This window comes from Hypanus sabinus, chromosome X2 (assembly GCF_030144855.1).
Source record: "Hypanus sabinus isolate sHypSab1 chromosome X2, sHypSab1.hap1, whole genome shotgun sequence".
Classification (NCBI taxonomy): Eukaryota; Metazoa; Chordata; class Chondrichthyes; order Myliobatiformes; family Dasyatidae; genus Hypanus; species Hypanus sabinus.
In genome coordinates this window covers 44,181,861-44,204,807 of record NC_082739.1, presented here as the reverse complement: position 1 = coordinate 44,204,807, position 22,947 = coordinate 44,181,861, and the positions used below count along the sequence as shown (strand labels likewise).

The following is a 22,947-nucleotide window of genomic DNA, read 5'->3' as shown; positions in this document are numbered from 1 at the left end:
TTAGTCTTATAAAAGACTACCTTTTCAAGCCTATTTTCTTACACTGAAATCCATTTGTCACTGTTTTGACTATACTTAATTTACTAATATTGTTTAACAGTTTACTTTTCCTTCCAGAAAATAAGATGAGTGCGTATAAATTTTCTAAGCTTCTGCATCTTGCAAATTAGTCGAAGAATAATTTTAACACAAAAAGTATTTTCACACAAGGAACTTTAATTGCAGCAGCATTAGAGAATCCAGTCTGATTTGGGCTAAGCATTGGAGCAAAATATAAATTTTCACAATGTACACTCCTTGGAGCTAAAGTTCCTATTCACAATATTTATATACAGATAATCCGATTGTATTTTTATGCTTTATCTGTGAATCTCATTCATGTTCACATATTTTTGCAAGTGTTTAAGTACACTCCATGCAAATAATTTTGCCGCTGAATCAGCTGCTTGACTGTGTTTAAATCTCTCACTAGCCCGCTGCTGTTACACAGTCCAGCACAGTGCTGAACCACTTGGGTCGAAGTGTTCCAGTACTGACCCTCAATGGGAGGTCATTGACCACTGTTTTTGGCTCCAGGACTGGATAGAGTGGAAAAGTCAGAGGAACACCCGATGCCTCGTCACGTAAACTCCAAGGACAATGGGTAAGAACAGTTTGCCATTGCCTTGTAGTTAATGGAAGATCTGCATTTCGGCTCCTGAGCGGCTGCATTTTAAGACTCTTACAGAAAATAGCCAATTTGTTGAGTTACTCATGGAGTTGCCAGCACCTAAGGAAGTTCAGCCTCCAAATCATTTTGTCTTTTACAAGAGAAAAACTGGGGCTAAAAAGCACCTTATGAAATTTTTGACTCTTAACAGACTTCCAAGACCTGAAAAAATTGAACAATGGATGCTTAACATAACACCAGTAACAACTATAAAGTGATCCAGTCTTTTGTTGAATCCTTTCCATTTGGCGTTTGCATTGATTGTAGATTCTCACTCCATTAATAAATCATTCTGCCTGTTGCTCTGTGTAGCCACTGATGGTCAGTTTATTCAAGATACTGTAAAATGGCTGAAAGATAAACTCAGGGTTCTGCAGTCATGCAGTTATCAAATCCTGGCGTGAAACTCGTACTGCTGAATATTCAGAAGTATCATCAACTTGATGGCGAGGAGATGAACCATAAAAATATTGGAGCTCCTGTTTGGTATTTTTCTCTGTTACATCAGCAGCTTGCTGGAATTAGCATAAAATTATAAATAATCAGTATCATATCCTTAGGACGTTTTTTTTTTAAGTGGAATAACACTAAAATCACTGATGTTTTTTAGGCCAGGCAATAACCGTGGAAAGAGAAAGCTAAAAGAATAAAATATCTGAAAAATATAATTTTTACTTCAGTTTACCAATATGAAACACACAGTGTAGTTGGCACATTTTCTCTGAGATTTTTCTGCTCATTCACACTCTGGTTAATTGTGCCTGTTTGGATTTTAGTAGTGGCTACTGCAATAATGTTATAATATTATATATTATGTAATGTTATATAGTATAGTAATATTATAATCTGTAAATTTACTATCTTTCCTAGATTGAAAGAGGATAATAGTTAAGGGGTATATTGCTGACTAGAAGGGATTAGTGCTGGAACCATTGTTGCTTGCAATACCTATAAATGAATAAACTGCAGATGGAGGAAACTGAAGGGAAAAATAAAATGCTCGAGGAACTCAGAAGGTTAGGCAGCATCAAGATGGTGCCAGCAATCGACACGACTAATGGCGATGTCCTGCAGACAGTACACAAAGCCACTTCGTCTTCTCTTCCTTTTTAAAAATATACTTCTGCTTTTAATCTGTGTGCAATTGCAGCCTGTAATTTACATTTTGATGATCTGTTTTTGGGCCGACTGAGTGACCTGGCGCTTTTGCTGTCTCCAAGGGAATTTGGCATGGTTGCGAGCGAGGTTGAAAATGGAGTGTGCGGCCTAATGCGCAGAGCATATACCCATGATCGCCTCCATTACTCACCGATTAAAGCGCCGAGCAAGATTGAAACCAAGGAGGACAAGAGCAGAAGGTGAGCGGGTGTTCAGCGCTGTCTGCGCGTGTTTCACTGGTCTCCCTCTCACTCACTGCTGCCGGAGGAAGGTGCAGGAGTCTTGGGCCTTGGGCAAGGATTGATTAGCTAAGTTTGTGGATTGGACTCATTTTTAAGAGGACTCTGCAGCTCATGCTTTATGTGTTTCTGGTTTCTGATTACTCTGTTTTTTTATTGCTATTTTGCGCGATTTTGATCGGAGCACTTTGAAGCGGACTAGCTCTGCGGCCTGCAGTCAATGAATGGCATAGCGCTAAATTGAGTTCAACTGAACTAAACTGAACATTCCTAGACTGTTTTAATGACTCTGTGGTTTGAAGTTTTATATTCTGTGAGCTATTTGCTCATTTTTTGCCTTTGGCACGATTTGTTCTTTTTTTTTTGCGCATGGTGTTCTCTTTCATGGTGTTCCTTTAGTTTGTGGCTGCCGGTGGGAAGACTAATCTCATGGTTGTATACGAGAAACAAACTTGACAAAAAATGTACTTTGAATCTGTGTGAGAAATGGACAACCAACATTTCAGGTCAAGAACTTTCATCTGCATGAAGGTTCTCAAACCTAAATGTCTACTGTCTAACTCTCTTTCTGCTTGACCTGCTAAGTTCCTCCAGCATGATCTATGTAAAATACTTTGAAAAGGCATTCGGATAGGTGCTTAAAGGAGAAAGCTTTCCTCCTACATTCCAAGAATGTATGGATTAGTAGATTAAAAGATAAAGATTAGTTCTATTTCTCACATGTACATTTTGTCTGTTTCCTGATGCCAGCGATATGCAGAGCTTGCAGCTACTATATCTTTTCCATATGGAATTCGGAGTTATGAATCTGACCTTAAAGTACACACTCCATAGTAGTCCTGGTACGGGAGCATAAAAGCTGCTATTAAGCAGGAAAAGAAAAAGAAAAGAAAAAGGAAAAGAGGCATGGAGGTGGAAAGAGGTGAATACATACACTCAGTGGCCACTTCATTAGGCATAGCAGTGGAACCCAATGTGGTCAGAAAGTTCAAAGAGAGATGGAGTTCAAGAAAAACTTCAGTAACCAAATATTGATCTTTTTCTTTTCAAAGTTGTAGATTTTTTTTGCGCATTTATTACTTATCAAATGGTTGAAAATTTATGAATGCATTAGCCCTAATTTCCTCTAGCATGGTCTGTTACTAGTGGGAGAGCTGTTCATTCAACCCGCTGTTATTTCTTTCAGAGTAAAGTATATTGGTAAGTTCTTGTTGTAGCACAGCCTCTTTTGGTGGGGAGTAAATCAGACTGCAAGTTCTGTACTTTCATGCTCAATTAGAAGATACTATCTTCCCTTCTCTATGAAGCCTGTCTGGCAACCGTACCTTTTTATTGTATCAATATTTTCAGGACAAGCTTCTCCGTGTGCTTCAAATCAAAACAGCACAGCAAGTTAAAACTGATCAACCTAGTGAAGGTGCCAACATTACTGTAACATTTTACACTCAACGGCTTCCTATACCTAATAAAGTGGACACTGAGCGTATATTCAGTCTATCCACATCAAAGTGTTGTACATTCAGAGACGCTCTGCTGCACACCACTGTTGCAATGCATGGTTATTTGAGTTACTGTCACCTTCATGTCAACTTGAAACGTTGCCCATTCCTCTGACCCCTCTCATTTTCACCCACAGAACTGCCGCTCACTAGATTTTTTTTGTTTCTCGCACCATTCTATGTAAGTTGTAGAGACTGTTGTGTGTGAAAATCCCAAAAGATCAGCAGTTTCTGAGATACTCAAGCCACCCTGTCTGGCAACACTAATTATGCCATGGTCAAAGTCATCTAGATCACATTTCTTCCCCATTCTGATGTTTGATCTGAACAACAACTGAACCTCTTGACCTTAATACTTTTATGTATTAAGTTGCATTAGGTATTTGCATTCATGAGCAGGTGTACAGGTGTAAATAATAAAGGGGCCACCAAGTGTATTTCCAGTGTCTGTGGCCACATTCAATCCCAGTGGATTGATTCTTTTGCTGTGAGTGGCCTGAGACATACAGCATTGAACTTTGCAGCAGAAAGCTCCTACATGCTTCCTGTCGATCACAAATGATCTCCAAAACATCTAATGCAGAGATCAAGCAGTAAGGTATATCAAACCATTGCTGCCTCATTGGGAATATTTTAATTCATGTCTAGTTGGTGACTTGTTGGAGGATTTGCTCTTTGTTGTATTGGGACTGGAAAATGAAGGTCATAGGTCGCAATACATTGGCTCATTGCACCAGTAAACTTGACATGAACACTGTGCAAATTCATAAATGTCACGATGAATGACCAGTCTAATTTCTCAGACATTGAGATTTCACAGATGTTAAAACATTACCATAACTACTTAATATGAATTTAAATATAAAGACAGTCTCAACTAGGTCAGCTCCCTTTCTATGTGATTGCACTATGACAATGTCATACTACAGGCTTTCCATTTTTTGCCTCTCCACCTACTATGAGCCCAAAATTTACAAACATTTGCAAATGTCACAATTTCAATCCAAAGTCTCAGATGATAACAAAGAGGCAGCAAATGGAAATGTGTGTGGAACGTGTATCATCCACACAATGAATTCTACCAACACACCTAGTCTCCTTTACCTAACTTTGGAGAATAACCATCCTCTTTCAGGTCAGGGACAGGAGATCGATCCTCCCTCCCCCTCCCTGTCTCTCTGCTTTGCCACCTTTCCCTCTCTGTAAGCCCAGCTGCATTCAGAGCTTTCTTGGCAAAGAAGGTGTATTCAATAAATCAAGGGCAGAGTACTTCATTAGATACAATTGTTCAAACAAGAAATTGACATGCCTATCCAATAAATGCAGATGCATTTAAGATGCATAAAAGATAGATAAACAGTTGTGTAATATTAATACCTTGAGCTTTTGGTTATAGAGACGTTTTGGACTATGAATAACAATGTCTGCATAGGAGACTTCTTCTTCTTCACTATTACCTTCATCAACAAAGGTAGCTTCTGTAGGGGAAAAATGAATATGTGAAACATTTATTGGAATATGTGGAAGAAGTTTAAGTGTTTGAACTTTTTTTTACCTGTTGGATACTGTCTGTTGTTTGGCTGGCTCTTTTTCCTGACTACTGCATATACTGTATCTGTCAAATGAATCAGAATATACGAATATCAGAGATAATAATAAACTCATCTAACATTCTAACACATTAGATTGGAGAAGCCTTGTGTGGAGAATAAATTACACCAAAGATCAGCTGGGCTGTTTTAGTTCTGTAAGCTCTACGCAATCCTTTTCATGGCTGTCTAGAAATTCATCTTTAGTCAGAAGCATGATTTGGCCCAGTTTTGTAGGAGTAGCACATGTGCTATGTGTCCTTGTATCTGATTTCCCCAAACTTATGTTAACTTTTGATTTTACTGCCAAAAATAACTGAGCAAACACTAGTACATGGGGACAAGTATAAATATATATGTGGCAAGAACAGATATTGTAGGACGAAGAGACTGTTTCTGTGTGGTACGACTAAGGTAGGAGCACAAACTCTGAGTATTAAACTTTGTCTCTCCTAGATCAATGCTGTTGTGAGCTGATCTGCACTCTGCCTAGCCCAGCTGTGAATAGTCAGCATCAACCACTACGCTTTCCTGTCATACCCTTTTTGTTCCTAAAGCTGCATGATTTAGTAACATTTCTTAGCAGGCGGTGGCATATGTTTTTGTTAACAGCAAATGGTATTGAAAATTGAATGTAGCTCCAGCGTAACTTGTTTATAACCATCATGTCTTAATCTTGTTTGTTATCATGCCTGAGAGCTTAACTTCCTGATTTTCTGACTGAAGTCTCATCTGTTTACGTTAGTTTAGGGCTGATATCTGAAAAAAGCAGGTGGTTAAAAAAGCAAGTTTGGTGCCTTGTAAAGAAAGTATTTTTTAGAAATGAAAGTAATTTATTTTATTATAAAGCATTCTAGTTTTCTTAGCAAAGAGATCCTGGCATTTACATGAACAACTTTTTTTGTTCTGAGGGAGCAGTAAAAAATACAAGGGTAGTAACTGCTGAGGGCATCGAAACAAACACGTGTTTTGTGGATGTAAATATTCTATCGCTGATGAGACAACGTACAATTAGAATTTGTCTGAAAACATTTCGTGCACAAAACTTTAACTCTGGAATTTCATGATTAATTGAGAAATTTGGGTCAATTTGTATTGCAGGTCAGAGAGGTAAATCGAGGAAGAAACACACCAAAGGTTGCTGGGGGTGTGAGGGAAGGTGGGGGATAGGAGTGTGTCCATTAGCTTTTAAGTTTCCAAGCTGGAGTAGGAATTACTTTCTTGAATTTACTTTCTTAAATTACTTTCTTGAATTTTATTTATTTAAGCTGGCCATAGACTGCATAATTCATCTCATTCTACCTAGGCACGAAGTACTGGCCAGCAGGAGTTTTCATCCTTATAATGATTTGAGCTTATTATATAGTTGCCTTTGACTGCACTCAATGTGAATTTGAAGCAAGTTCATAATGAACATTTAAGACCACATGTATACATTGAGCTGCTGCAAAATAAAAATATCCATTAACTATTCTTGTGCTTTAACTATTTTCGCTTTGACCGCCAGAACTTGAAGAAAAATTTACAAACTCCCACAGCCCCTGACAGCCCTGTGATTTTGGTTTCTGAAGCAGACCTGAGCGCATCCTTCAGGAGGGTGAACCCAAGGAAAGCATCCAGCCTAGACAGTGTACCTGGCTGAGTACTGAAGACCTGTGCTAAACAACTGGCTGGACTGTTTACTGACATCTCTAACCTCTCTCTTCAGCAGTATGAAGTACCCACCTGCTTCAAGGAGGCTTCAATCACACTGTTGCCCAAGAAGAATGTAGTAACCGGCCTCAATGATTATTCTCCAGTAGCACTTACATACACTGTGATGAAGTGCTTTGAGAGGTTGGTCATGAAACATATCAACTCCTGCCTGAGGAGTGACTTGGACCTGCTCCAATTTGCCTACCATCACAACAGGTCACCAGCAGATGCCATTTCACTCAGCCCTGGAACATCTGGACAGAGAAGCTGCATACATCAGGATGCTCTTCATTGACATTCGTACTTTTAACAAAACTACTGACTCCCACAGCTATCTTGACTATACTTCTTCCCACCCTATCTCCTGTAAAAATCTCATTCCCTTTTCTCAGTTCCATATCTCTGCCACATCTGTTCCTAGGATGAGGCTTTCCTTTCTAGAAGATCAGAGATGCCCTCTGTTACCAAAGAAAAAAACAGAGTTCCCCTTCCTCCACCATTAACACTGCCCTCACCCCATCTTCTCACCACCTTAACAGGGATAGAGTTGCTCTTGTCCTCACCTACCACCCGATGAGCCTCCACATCCAACACATCATGCTCCACAATTTCTGCAATCTTCACCACGATCCTCCTCCCAAACACATCTTTACTCCCCACCTCCCCCTACCACCACCCCCTCCACACTACCCAATTTCTGCAGAGATTACTCCCTCTAATATTCTATTGTCTGTTCGTCCCTCCCCACTTATCTACTAATCTCTCTCCTGGCACTTATCCCTGCAAACAGAAGAAGTGCCACACCTGCCCATTCACCTCCTTCCTTACCACCATACAGGGCCTCAAACAGTCCTTCCCACTGATGCAACACTTCACCTTCGAATCTGTTGGGGTCTTCTACTGTATGTGGTGCTCCTGATTTGGCCTCCTCTACATTGGTAAGACCCAACATAGATTGGGGAACCGCTTTGTCAAGCATCTCACTCCATCCGCAAGAAGCAAGATTTTCTGGTGGCTAACCATTTTAAATCAAATCCCATTCCCATTCTGACAGAACTGTCTATGGCATCCTCTACTGTCATGATGAGGCCACTTTCATGTTGGAGGAGCATCACCTCATATTTCATCTGTGTAGCCTCTAACTTGATCTCATGAACATCGATTACTTTAGCTTCCGATAATTTTCCCTTCCTCTTCTCTCTTCTTCAATTCCCCAATCTGGCCCCACTCTTACCTCTTCTCTTTTTATCACCTCCCTATTGCCTCCCTGATGCCCCTCCTCCCTTCCTTTCTTCTCCTCTCTTATCAGATTCCTTCATCTCCAACTATTTACCTTTTCACCTCCCAGCTTCTTACTTCATCAACCCTCCCCCATCCACCCAACTTCACCTGTCATCTTCTTGTCTGTACTCCTTCCCCTCCCCCACCTTCTTACTTTGGCTACTTCCTTTTCAGTCCTGATGAAGGGTCTTGGCCTAAAATATCAACTGTTTATTCATTTACATAGATGCTGCCTGACCAGCTGATATTCTCAAGCCTTTTGTATGTGTTACTCTTCATTGACTACAGCTCTGCATTCAACACTATCATTCTATCAAAACTAATCAATATGCTCTAAGACCTAGGCCTTGATATCTCCTTGTGCAACTGGATCCTCGATTTCCTCACTTGTAGACCCCAGTCAGTTCAGATTTGCAACAACGTCTCCTCCACAATCTCCATCAGCACAGGTGCATCACAAGGCTGTGTAGTTAGCCCCCTGCTCTACTCATTTTATACTTCTGACTGTGAGGCTCAGTACAACTGATAACACCACTGATGTTGGCCAGATAAAAGGTGGTGATGAATCAGCATAAGGGATGGAGATTGAATGATGCCACAACAACAACTTCTCTCTCAATGTCAACAAAACCAAAGAGCTAATTATTGACTACAGGAGCAGAAAACTGGATGTCCATGAGCCAGTCCTCATCAGGGTATTGGAGGGAGATAGAAAGGGTCAGCAACTTTAAATTCTTTGGTGTCCTGGACTAGCGTACAGGTGCCATTACAAAGAAGGCATGGCAGAGCCTCTGTTTTCTTAGAAGTCTGAAGATTCAGCATGTCATCAAAATCTTTGAGAAACTTCTAAAGATGCATAGTGCAGACTATCATGACTGGTTGCATATGTCCTGATATGGAAAAACCAATGCCTAAGAACAGAAAAGCCTACAAAAAGTTGAGTATACATCTCAGTTCGTCACAGCTACAGCCTTCCCCATCACTGAGCGCATCGACAAGGAGCGCTCCACAAGAAAGCAGCATCCATTATCAGGGACCCCACTATCCAGGCCATGCTCTCTTCTCACTGCTGCCATCAAGAAGGCAGTGCAAGGGCCTCAGGACCTGGCGACACATATGTATTTGGATAATAAATTCACTTCGAATTTTGAACTTTGTGCATCCCCTATATGCCTATTTTCCTCTTGCCGTTGGTTGTTTGAATAGTCCACCATGTTCTCCCCCCGAGTCTATAGCATGAATAGTGAAAGGTTGCTCACCCAACACTGACTGTTGCAGATAATCTTGCAGGGTGACCTCAAGTAATTCTGTGGCTGTAAGGTGTCGCTTCAGAATTCAGAGACTCGATAAACAGTAACTGGGAGGCAAGCTAGAAGGTGGTGCGAGTTTTGCAGCTCTTCAGACAAGGGTGGGAGATAACTTAGCGAATATTGCTCAATGTCAATACCTGCCAGGACCGAGATACTAGCAATGTGTGAAAGTCGATATTTTTGCATTTGAGAACTGGTGTAATGGTAAATCGTGTGGTCTGGATAAAGATTACACTTGTGAGCCGGTAAGTGAAGCTGATGGTGCATGCAGCTGTATTAAAACCCAACCATGCAACTGGTTAGTTTGTGAGCTCATGATTTAACGATGGTTTCAATTGACCTTGGTCGAACATATGAGTTCAAAGAATTTTCTACAATGTGCTGCAGTCAGGCCCTTGGAGTCTAACTCCTTCCAATCACATCCATGTTGCTTCCCTCTGAGATTACTGCCACATTACTGTGTGATTGGAAGATCCCCTCACCTCCAAATGACAGAGGTCCCATTATGTTTTCCTCACTTTGTCAACCGAGGCATTCAGTACTGTCCTGATCAATCTGTTCCCCGCCTTCATCCTTTTCCTGCAATTTCTTTCGATAAACTGCAGTGGCCATCAGAATAATTTCCATCACTGGCTCCACTTACAGCCCATCTCCCCTTTAAGGGATGTGGGCTGATTTTAATCACTGAGTTAATGGGATAAAATAGAAAGAGATGCAAACAGTCAGTGGGCCAGGTAGCATCTATGGGGAGGGCAAGTTAATGTGTCAGGCCAAACACTGCCTGAAATATTCTACTCTTTGCTGTAAACACAGATGCTCTGGACATGTAATCTTTGAAGTGAGACACAGCATCCTGGACAGAAGCTTCAACATGATGAACTGAGGAGAGTCCTATTTTCCTGAAGAACACTCAGCACCGCTTTAGCCATGACCAGCTTTTACACTGTACCAGTAGTTCTCAAACTTTTTCTGTTCGTGGTCCACTTATGTCTTTCATTTACCTCTGTGGCCCCTGACCCCCCATCCTCTCCATAAGTTGCTGAAGTTATTTTTTGGTCAACTGTACTAATTATTCTAATATATAGTCAATATTTATGTTTTAACAGGTTAGATGATTACATGTTAAATATACAGTAATGTTACAGATGTATATGAAAAATAAAACTGTTCCAAAGCTTTCTATTTATATAATATTCTTCCAATCAGCAACGAAAAAGCAGTTAATTTTGTTCCTTTGGGTGTTTAGTGAGATCTTTGGAACTGATCATTACCACAATAGGTCTACAGTGGATATGTTCTCGTTGGCTCTTCACATGGCCTTGAATCACCTGGACAATACTTGTACTCATGTCAGGATGCTGTTCATTGACTACAACTCAGTGTTTAACACAATTCTTCCTATAGTCCTGATCAAAAAGCTCCAAAACATGGGCCTCTGTACCTCCCTCTGCAACTGGAGCCTTGACTTCCTCACTGGGAGACCACAGTCTGTGCAGAACATAAATAACATCTCCATCTTGATGATAATCAATACTGGTGCACCTCAAGAATGTGTGCTAAGCCCACTGTCCTATCCTTTCTACACTTGTGACTGTGTGGCTAGACACAGCTTAGATGCCATCTATAAATTTGCTGATTTAACGATTGTTGACAGAATTTCAGATGGTGACAATAAGGCATGCAGGAGCAAGATAGATCAGCTGGTTAGCTGGTATCACAACAACAGCCTTGCACTCAGTGTCAGTAAGACCACAGAATTGATTACGGACTTCAGAAAGGTAAGACAAGGAAAGACATACCAGTCCTAATACAGGGATCAGAAGTGGAAAGGGAGCAATTTCAAGCTTCTGGGTGTCAACATCTCTGAGGATCTACCCTGGACCCAGCACATCAATGCAGTTGCAAAGAAGGCACGGAAGTGGATATATTTCATTAGGAGTTTGAGGAGGTTTGGTATGCCACAAAAGAAACTAGCAAATTTCACCAAATGTACCATGGAGAGCATTCTGACTGTCTTCATCACTGTGTGGTATAGCATGGCCACTGCACAGGATCAAAATAAGCTGTAGAAAGCTGTGAACTCAGCCAGCTCCATCATGGGCACGAGCCTCCCCAGCATCCAGGACATCTTCAAGGAATGACGCCTCAAAAAGGCGGCGTCTGTCACCTAGGACATGCACTCCTCTCATTGCTACTAATAGGGAGGAGGTACAGGAACCTGAGGGGACATACTCGACAATTCAGGAATAACCTCTGCCCCTCTGCCATTGATTTCTGAATGGACATTGAGCCCATGTACACCACCTCACTACTTTTCTCCCCTCTGTTTTTGCACTATTTATTTAACATTTTTAAGAAATATATGTATATACATACATGCATACACATACATGCACACAGTATATATACTTAGTATAATTTACATTTCTTTTATTTTTATGTATTGTATTGTACTGCCGCCACACAACCAATTTCATGACATATGCCGGTGATATTAAATCTGATTGATTCTGATGCAAATTATCGAGTTTTTGAATATCTAGTTGTAACTTGGTTTAAGATAATCGAAGACCACCTCTTTTCACAACATCAAGACAGTTGCGAGCTTTTGATAGCAGGTGAAGAGCTTGACTAAAATCACATTCAACTGGATTCAGAATGCCGGTAGGTTGTAAGAGTGGGCTCCCTCACCTCTGTCCCTCAGACCCTCAACACAGGTGCCCCTCAGGGTTGTGTCCTAAGACCCCTCCTTTACTCCCTACATACCCATGACTGTGTCACCACCCACAGTTCCAATCTGCTAATTAAATTTTGTGACGACACTACACTAATCCCAAATAATAACAAGGCAGCCTACAGAGAGGAAGTCATCACCCTGACACAGTGGTGTCAAGGAAACATCCTCTCCCGCAATGTCGCAAAAACAAAGGAGCTGTTTGTAGATTACAGGAGGAATGGAGACGGGCCAACCCCTATTGACATCAATGGATCTGGGGTTGAGAGGGTGAACAGCTTTAAGTTCCTCAGCAACCACGTCAGCGAGAACCTCACGCGGTCTGTACACACCAGCTGTGTGGTGAAAAAGGCACAACAGCGCCTCTTTCACCTCAGACGGTTGAGGAAGTTTGATATGGGCCCCCAAATCCTAAGGACTTTCTACAGGGGCACAATTGAGAGCATTCTGACTGGCTGCATCACTGCCTGATATGGGAACTGTACCTCCCTCCATCGCAGGACTCTGCAGAGAGCCCAGCACATCTGTAGATGTGAACTTCCCACTATTCAGGACACTTACACAGACAACTATGTAAAAAGGGCCCGAAGGATCATTGGGGACCCGAGTCACCCCAACCACAAACTGCTCCAGCTGCTACCATCTGGGAAAAGGTACCGCAGCATAAAAGCCAGGACCAACAGTCTCCGGGACAGCTTCTTCTACCAGGCCATCATTAATTCATGCTGATACAATTGTATTTCTATGCTATATTGACTGTCCTGTTGTACATATTATTCATTACAAATTACTATAAATTGCACATTTAGACGGCGACATAGCATAAAGGTTTTTACTCCTCATGTATATGAAGTGGAGGGAAATGCAATTTAAAACAACTTTTCTTTCCCCAGAGCTGTGGAAGCTCATTTGAATTTTATTAGCTATCAATTGAATTTTGCTTGAGTTGTTATATCACTCTGCAGCTCAATAAGACATTCTTGTAATGTGGCGTCAACATCAGTCACATTCACCCCAAATTAAATTGCAAACATTCATATTCATGTGAAAGATGGTGGCACGCATACACGCAGCAGCCTCTCAGGGGCCAACCAAAGGTGTTTTTTTTGCTTTGTTAAATGTGTTTTTATACATAGTAGGACTACTCTTGACTCCAATAACTACATGTTTAGCAGATCTACTGCATCAGTGAGCTGCTTATTGTTCAGCGCAGCCAGCCAGAATGTTGTAATAGCCGGCCGACGGTTCAAGTCGGGCTGTTGGACTGGAGTGTTCAAGATTTTTTCCTTTCTCACTGTTTTGAATGCATGTGTATGTTTTTGCATCTTAGCCCCAGAGGAATGTTGTCTCGTTTGGCTGTATCTATGTATGGTTTGAATGACAATTAAAGTTGATTTGATTTGATTACTTTTTGTTTATATATTATAGTAATATTTCCTATAAACAAAAAAATTATAGTGGCCCACTCAGAAACTCCTGTGGTCCCCAGTTTCTTGTTTTTTTACTTGAGGCCCCCATGAAATCTGGCGTGACCCCCCTGGAGGGACCATATGGCCCAAGTTGAGAACCACTGCATTACACCATTACAGGGAGGAAGGAATTATTGGAAGACAAAAGACCAAGGCCCATGGGGGCACAATTGAGAGCATTCTGACATAGAATACACTCAAATCAGTTTATCAGTCTGATGGCCTGGTGGAAGAAGCTGTCCCAGAGCCTGTTCGTCCTGGCTTTTCTGCTGCGATATCATTTCCCGGATGGTAGCAGTTGGAATAGATTTCCCTTTTAACAACTGTACTTGCCACATACAGTGTTATTGATCAATCAGAGAAATAAATCCTGTCACAACTACAGAAGAAGTCTGAGGAAAGCCACTATATTAGAGTGCAAGACTGACTATATGTCCATAGTCACCCACTTTCTCTCAAGAATTCTGCACCTATCATGTGTACCTTTTAAATTTATTCTTGTATTGGACAGATTATATGCCAATATATCATGCTGTTGATTTAGTTGGATAGTGCAGGGGTGGCACTGCGATGCTGCAGGGGAAAAGGTTCTGGGCTAATGATCAGGATGCCATGGTTTTTGAAGACATTGGCAGAAGAGGTGGGCACAGAAGTTAGGAGAAATAGGTATGATGGAAAATTAACAAAGGTATCTACCTGGGGGACATTGGATGCCTTAGACTTTTGGATAATGATTCATATAAAGTAAATCCTTTGGTAGTGCCAATAAACTCATACATTAATATCATTCTGGAGAACGTTGGTCTCATTTTTTTCATTGCATTGCATTTGTGGTTTCTAAATGAACTGAAACTGAACTAATTCATTGCTCTTATGGATCTCATATGTAAAGCAAGACTTCGCCCAAATAGGTGGTACACTCTATCTGATACCACCGCATGCCCAATATGTGCCAGCACTTTCCGGTCATGACGTGCCAGCAGTATCTTTCCATGACAATCTTCAGCTTGGAATTAAAACTGGTCCACCAAGCACAAACATCTAGCCATAGCTAGAGTACATGAATGTTAATGTCCTACAATGTGGCATTTTCAAAGTTCTACAGAAACACCTAAGTAGTGGTTGCATATGATGGACTTACCTATCTCATGGCTGCAATTTTCACTCCTGCCCATGGTTCTTGAACTTTGAATAGATAGAAATAAAACAAAATCAATACAAAGTATTTCAAGAAAACATTATTAGCCTCACTTCATTCATGATAATGGTCTTAAACAGTCACCATCTTAAGTACTGTTTAATGATTTACATAATGGTACACCACATCTCTGTATGCTTTATGCCTTGTATTAACTTATCTACTAATATCATGATGTATAGAACAAATGTCCATATCCTTCTATAGAGAGGAATAAAGAGTCAACATTTCAAGCTGAGATCCTTATTGGGAGAAGCCTTTCCAGTCCTGATGAAAGGTTTCACCCCAAAACATAGAAATATATAAAGCCTACAGCACAATACAAGCCCTTCGGCCCACGATGCTGTGTCAAACATGTACTTACTTTAGAAATTACCTAGGGTTACCCATAGCCCTCTATTTTTCTAAGCTCTATGTACCTATCTAAAAGTCTCTTAAAAGACCCTATTGTATCCACCTCCACCACCGTTGCCGGCAGCCCATTCCACACACACACCACTCTCAGCATAAAAAACTTACCCCTGACATCTCCTCTGTACCTACTTCCAAGTACCTTAAAACTGTGCCCTCTTGTGTTAGCCATTTCAGACCTGGGAAAAAGCCTCTGACTATCCACACTTTGACTTTTTATTCATCTGCATTGTTCCTCTGGCATTTCCTGTGTGTTACTCTGGATTTCCAGCACCTACAGAATCTCTTGTGCCCGTATCTTTCCATGTTCTGCACATTCACATGCCTATTTAAGAGCTTCTTGAATGCCTCTATCATATTTTCCTTCACCAATATACTAGGCAGCAGATTCCAGGCACCTACCATTCTGTATCAAAATTTGCCCCTCACATCTCCTCTGATTGGACTCCCTCTCACCTTAAATGCATGTCATCTGGCTGACATTACTGATTCCTATAATGCTTCTCTTGCAATGATCAGATAGTGACACCATTTCAAGACTCTTGTTAGTCAAATGATACACAGAAATTCTATGATCTACTACAAAAAACAATCTACTGGAAGAAATGATCAGGTCCTGATGTCGGGTCTTGATCCGAAACGTCAACAATTTCTCCTCCCCCCCACCCCCCTCTCAGATTCTGCTCAATCTGCTGAGATCCTCCAGCAGAATGTTTGCTGCTTCAGTTTCTAGCATCTGTCGTTTCTTGTGTCTCTGCAATCTAGTTCTATGTTTTGCTTGTGTAGTTTACAATCTATGGCATGAATAATGCATTTTCCTGTCTCAAGTAACTCACACCCCTGGTACGCTCTTCCCACACACAGCACTCCAGCTCTCCACCTAGTTTTCTTCTCCATTTGTTCATCCCTCCAATCCCTTCTCCCCATGTGGTTCCATCTACTCAACATTCTCTCCCCATCCGGTTTAACCTGTCATCAAAGAGCTTCAACCTCCACACTGGCAATTCTCCCTGTTCCCTTTCAGTCCCAATGCAGCGTCTCGACAATCCAGGGGTTGCAAATTCTAAGGGAACCTTTTCATAAATCCACTGTGAAGATTAGCTTTATTGTTGCATGTACATCAAAAACATCAAAACATATCGTGAAGTATGTTTATTTGCGTCAACAACCAAGACAGTCCAAGGATGTGCTGGGAGCAGTCCACAAATGACAACATGCTTCCAGTGCCAACACAGCATGCCTACAACTCACTAACCCATAAGTCTTTGGACTGTGGGAGAAAATGGAAGCACCCGGAGGAAATCCATGCTGTCACGGGGAGAATGTGCAAACTCCTTACAGACAGCGGTGGAACTGAACACTGATCGCTGGTGCTGTAAGGCATTCCACTAAATGCTACACCAATGTGCCACCACTTTCTCCTCCTTGAGCTTCTTTTCCGCATCCTTTGTTATCTTCTGAAGGACCATTCATGTTAAAGTGTTAAAATATGAAGCAAACATGTTCATGTTCTTTTTCCCCTTCCAGGAATGCACAGCAGCAACCTTCCCTCTGGTCCAAACAACAATTCTTAAGTTGGTAACCATGGAGATGGCATATAGCACACTAAAGGAAGGCTTTGTTACTTTGTTGGAGCTTTCTTGCTGGAAAACACACTTAACATTGGATGACTGCAGCCTTGTCAGCATCTTTCTGTTCTCAAACATGCTGGGGCTATTTCTGGAGCCCACAAGGCTATCTGAGTGTCATTTACATTTCTCAGCACTGCTGGGTATTTCGCCAGTTGGAATAAAGTGCCCATCTGATCACTGAATGTATTGTAATAAGTCATGAAGATTATCCCTGCTGAATGGCAAGTTTACCCAGCCAAACTTTTTATGTGTTCATTTGGAAGGAATCCTCTCACAAATATCTCAAATCCTATCTTAAGCCTAAAATATATATATTTTTTTAAATCTGCAGGTTGTGGAAATCTGAAATAAAACCAGAACTGCTGGAAAAAAATCAGGGAAACTAGTAAAAGAATATCAATCTGGAAAATTGACTCCACAGGTGCTGCCTGACCTGCTGAGTATTTTCAGTATCTATTAATTTGCCCGCAATTACACTTACTAAGCTGATACTCTAGGTCAGGCATGGGCAAACTACGGCCTGCGGGCCATATGCAGCCCGTTAAGCTTTTTAATCCGGCCCGCAGAACTTGATGAAATTATATTAATAAACCTTATTAACGTTTTTTCCCCGCAATTCTGGCGTTTTCCCAATAGATGACGCACTCTATATACATTGACCTTTGTTGAGGTGCAGCGTATTACTCCACATTTGCGCTTTACTCTTTGTTCGGCTCGACCTATTTGTGTGAACACGCGTTCAGCGTCATGAACATCAACTAAGCCAGACACAGATCCAAGTTAACTGACCAACACCTCAGATCCATCCTGAGAATCGCCACAACAAAACTAAATCCAGACTTTGATGCGCTGGCTAAAAAGGGAGACCAACAACACTGTTCCCACTGAAATTAAAAATAAGTTTCTTTGTTGTGTTATGTAAAAAATGCATTTGAAAATATTTTTTTCAATAAGCCTTACATGTTACATGTCATTTCTGTTAAGTGATGGACATGAGTAGTGTGCAGGTGCACGTACGTTCTCAAAATAAAAAAATGCGCTCCAGATCAAATAACGCGCTCCGCATACTGGTGCCCTGTCACTGTTCTGTCTTTGTGCTGGTCGTTGTTGAGTTTTGGCACAGGGGACAATTGATTAAGAAGGAGCAGGACAAGTAGACCTGCATCTCCTACCGTTTTTGAAATAAAGACAGTCAGGAGGAGAGTGATGATGATAATATCTTGAAGGATAACAGAATTTTCAGTGCTTTAAAATAATAACTGGTACTATTAAAAAAACTGTATTTTATTCATTTAGTTTTCAGTGTTTTAAAAGTCATTTCAATAAATAGCTAAATACCATGGGGCTTCAAAGACAGATATTTTGTTGTAATGCATTTGTTCATTTTCAATTGAAGTTAAAGCACATGTTTTCTACATATCCCATGATATTTTATTTTCTCTTATGAGGTGTATTACCAAAACACTCCGTCCATCTGCTCCTGGTCCGACCCCCCTGTCAAATTTTAGAACCCTTTGTGGCCCACAAGTCAAAAAGTTTGCCCACCCCTGCTCTAGGTAATCTGCAAACATTATTTTTGTTATTGTTATAAAATATAAGTTTAAAAGTTAGATAAATTGAGATCAACAAAACTAGGGTTCCTCTCCTAATTCAGCCAATACAACAAACTGGAAGAAAGTTACTAACATAAAGCAAACTTATGAACATGAAGCTGTGAGATGTATGAATCCATTCTCAACGGTTAACTGAGGAACTTTCTACAGACAGGAACATGCTGTAACTTTTGTCTGGGCTGGTAAAGAAAGAGGGCACGATGATCCAGCCCTTGACCTTTCCCCACCCACATGGCTTCACTTATCACCTTCTAGCTTGTCCACCTTCCATTCCCCTCACTTTTTTATTTGGGTGTCTTTCCCCCTTCCTTTTCAGTCCTGAAGAAGCATCCCGGCCCAAAATGTTGACTGTTTATTCATTATCATAGATGCTGCCTGGCCTGCTGAGTTCCTCCAACATTTTGTGTGTGTTGCTCAAGATGAAAGAAGCTTGGTTAAACAACGGTGGTAATAACCACATTGTTATCACTACGCAAAGACATATATATTTAGGCAATCCAATTGTATTTGTTGGTTCACTTGAAAATGTCATTAATTATATATTAACTATTTTATTCTGAAAGTGTGATTTGAATGAAAAATGATCTGCTAGTAATTGTGTGACTTTGTTAATGGATCTTTATTGAACGAGGCTACAACATATCAAAGGATTATCACAGCAGGACCTTCTACTCTGTTCATATGTCCTTTGCAATTTGTCAGTGCAGTACTCTGAGTCCATGTTAATAACATGATGATATTTCAATTCAAGAATTCATATAATTCTCCAGCTCTTCTGTTTAATTTTTACAATAAGAAATGAAGGTAGCAGCTCTAAAGTTATAAAATCACCCAAAGCTTTTAACTACAGTATTTTTTTTCATCAATAATTTTAATTGGCTGAAAATAAGCTTGGTTTTAGAAACTAAACCTCACTGACTACTGCACTCCAAATGGAACCCCTGGCATATCGGTACTTAAATAGATCACTACTTTCTGCAAAGCTTTATTTTAAAATGTGCTATTGTTTTCATTAAGATGTACTGCCAAACATCGAAGACCTGCACTTATGGATTGGGAATGCCAAGTCTGCTATTTCATCTTGCTGACCATCTCAGAGCAACAGTTTGGTCTTGTTGTGACCCTCCAGTGTTAGACCTTGTGCAGCATCAGCGGAAATTGCAGGATTCTGATTTGGAGGTAGAATGGGATGACAAGGACTTCTTCTGCATAACTTGTTTGCTTCAATGTCAATTATTTATGTGCTTTTAGCTTGTTTTTGTTTAAATACTTATCTACAAAACAATTCTCTTAACTTTAACTTATTAATTTAGTTACTTGATTTTAATAGTTTTGAGATATGTTTTAATTCCAGGGGCATTTAAAAATGAATGAAAATCTCCCACAGTTGTAATGGCTGACAAAATCAAGAGCTAAGATGACCGTCAAAGCCGCAAGGGGTTTGTTGAAGGTGGAGCCTCCTCAAACATTCATTGCAGATCAACAGATATGGCCAGTGAGATTAGATGAAACCAGAAAAGACATCTGGGGGTATCAAGACCTCGCACATAATATTAGTTCAGCAGCTTTTTTTCCCCATTTTCTTTTCTTATTTGTCCCAGCATTGTACTAATGTAACTCACTGTGTCTCCAACAAAACACCAAACCTTTACAACATCTTTGGTTCCTGCTCCAGTTCCACTTAAAATCATTAACTCGGTGTCAGTAACGGGGAAATATACATCTCATTGTCACATATTCAAATAAGATGGTGACACTGTTCCCTTTGAGAATTGGAAAGTCCTCAATTACATTTTCAGGCTATCCCCAGGTTACAAAGACCCAATTTACAGGCACTGGTACATGCAAATAAGCTCCCATAATATTATCAAATGACTAGGACAATGAATATACATACGTTCATGCCTACAAACAACAGAACTAGTTTCCCTATTCTGTCCTCTTTTAGAAATTGTTCTTTCTTTGTCAGTGATACATGATTTTATGCAATACGTTACAATATTTTGGAGGTAATTACCATATCAAGTGATTTTTGTATATTTTCTGACTAATGGACAAATTGACTTAAGGACTTCTATAGAAACGGACCACATTCATCACCCAGGGATGGCATGTATTTATACTTTTTATCGATAATGTGCATACATATTTGACATCTCTTTTGTGCATCCTACTTGGTGAATGTATATGGTTCAAGTTTGAGGTTTTTTCTCTTGGAGCTCAATTTGTTATAACTGAGCTTTTATTTCTGAGGTAAGCGCAGCAGAAATATGCCGATACCAGTTTCAGGAAGTTTTGCAGTAATTCTCAAGACACAATGATTAAGATCAACTCCTCAGTTACAATACTTCAATTAGAATTTGGGATCTTGGAAAAGGCATAAATTAACATTTGAGAGATTTGGTGGATGTGAAATGCATTAATCAAATTGGATATACATTACAAATATATTAGTCAAAATGCATTTTTCTAATATATTTTCATCTCATGTTAAAATTTCAGTCAGCATGACCACACTACATAATAATTCATAAAATACAATGACCACATTACATAATAATTCATACCTCAGCTCAGCCGATACATTTACCGGATCTGGAGAAAGAAACATACAGAATCTCTTAATTTCCAGCAAACACAGATTTTGATACATATCTTAACAGTTGTAAGTATTAGACCATTCATTACTGGCATGCCGTCAATACACATTGTTTGCTCCCTCAGCAGAGAGCACCACCCTGGCATGGTTTGTAATACTCTGAATCAGAAGATTGTGGGTTTGCAGCCCTTTCCAGAAACCTTTGCACAGGAGGTTAGGCAGACATTTTAGTGCAATGCTAAAACTGTGCACAACCTAATGAGTGCCTTCTTTCAGATGAAGCATTACATTAGACCCTTGCTTTTATTGACTTATATGGACTTACCATTCTTTTATGTAGAAGGAAAGGTATTCTTGATCTCTTGACCATGTTTATTCTTCATTCAACACAATCAAATATAAACTAACTGGCCATTATCACTTTACTGCATCTCTGCTTCTCTCCTCACAGACGCAGCCTGCCTTGTTGAGAATCCTCTGCATTTTATGTCTTCATATCACTTTGCTGTTTGGGCGATCCTGCAGTGAATAAATTAGCTGCCCTGTCCTGTGACTACATTTCACAAGTACCTCACTGGTTCTAAAGCGGTTTGAAGTTTTGTTAGGCAACACTTCCTATACTTCTCTAATTAAACAATATCACTTGGTTTGCAGCCCTCCCTTACAGCACCCAGCTGAAAAATTACAGTATTTGCTAAAGTCAAAGCACTTCAAATTCTGTTCTGGTTCAGTATTCCAACAGAGAATGCAATAATCAAATCCTTCAGATTTAGGAGTTGTGAGTATCTTGAATGACGCCAGCATAACTGTTTGGAAAACATTGCTCCTCCCTATAATAAGCAATGCTAAAATTAAGTTCTCTTTTAACTCTTCCATTCTGACCTCTTGAACAGGCCGGAATAGTTTAATTATTTCATCGATGACAGGCATGCCTTTAGGTCACCCTAAGTCCCTCAATTCTGAATGTTCCCACCTAAATCTCTCTACATAGTTGTCGCTCTCTTAAGGTATTTAATAACCACTACCTCTTTGCCATTATGTGTCTGTCCAAATGTGCCTTAGTGCCAAATTTTATTTTATACATTTAGCGATACAACGTGCAGTAGGACTACTGGGCCATCATGTTGTGCTATCCGAGCAAACCCACAACCCCAATTAATCCTAACCTAATCACAAGACAATTTACAATGACCAACTAACTTACTCCAGCCGACCAGTGGCATCAGCGCCAGACTTGGAGGCAAGTGGTCTCGGGTTCGAATCTGGTGCTGGGTTGAGCCAGCAACTCGGCCTCATAAAAAAAGACAAAATGCTGAAGAAATGGCGAGATTGCCACCTGATGCGCCACAAGGCGTGGAGAGGAATAACATAACAATTAACCTATTCAGTATATCTTGGGCTGTGGGAGGAAACTGGAGAACCTGGGAAAATTGATGCATTCCACGGGGAGGACATACAGAGACTCCTTACAGAACAGCGCCGGAATTGAACTTTGAACTCCGGAATGCCCCAAGCTGTAACAGCATCGCTTGATAACATCCCTGAGAAGTGGTTTGGAATATTTTCTGGATATTAAATTTGTGAAAAAAGTATCGATGATGTGTACTATTTTAGAAGCTTAGCCCTACATAAGGCATGCCTGAAGGCAATTCCATCATAATGACAGATTCAAAGTATTATGGAGATAATCAAAATCTTTGTTGAAGCATCTTTTATAAATAAGCATTTCAAAAAGCAATGAATCAATCAATACAAATGGCATCAAGATTTTAAACTATATACTTTGTGTAACTTCCTGAGTGGCAGCCACAC

At 40.3% G+C, this 22,947-nt stretch overlaps 1 protein-coding gene across 1 annotated transcript in view; it reads right to left on the bottom strand.

Annotated features, from left to right (window-relative positions):
• Positions 1-351: 351 nt before the first annotated feature.
• LOC132385316 (uncharacterized) overlaps positions 352-22,947 on the bottom strand; it is a 47,631-nt gene continuing 25,035 nt past the window's right edge. Inside the window, exons 5-9 of the mRNA XM_059957335.1 lie at positions 21,104-21,131; positions 14,825-14,868; positions 5,161-5,220; positions 4,983-5,083; positions 352-1,224 (exon numbers count right to left, since the gene is read on the bottom strand). Of these exons, the coding sequence (XP_059813318.1) occupies positions 1,087-1,224; positions 4,983-5,083; positions 5,161-5,220; positions 14,825-14,868; positions 21,104-21,131 (371 nt within the window). The 3' untranslated portion in view covers positions 352-1,086. The remainder of the gene's footprint in view (positions 1,225-4,982; positions 5,084-5,160; positions 5,221-14,824; positions 14,869-21,103; positions 21,132-22,947) is intronic.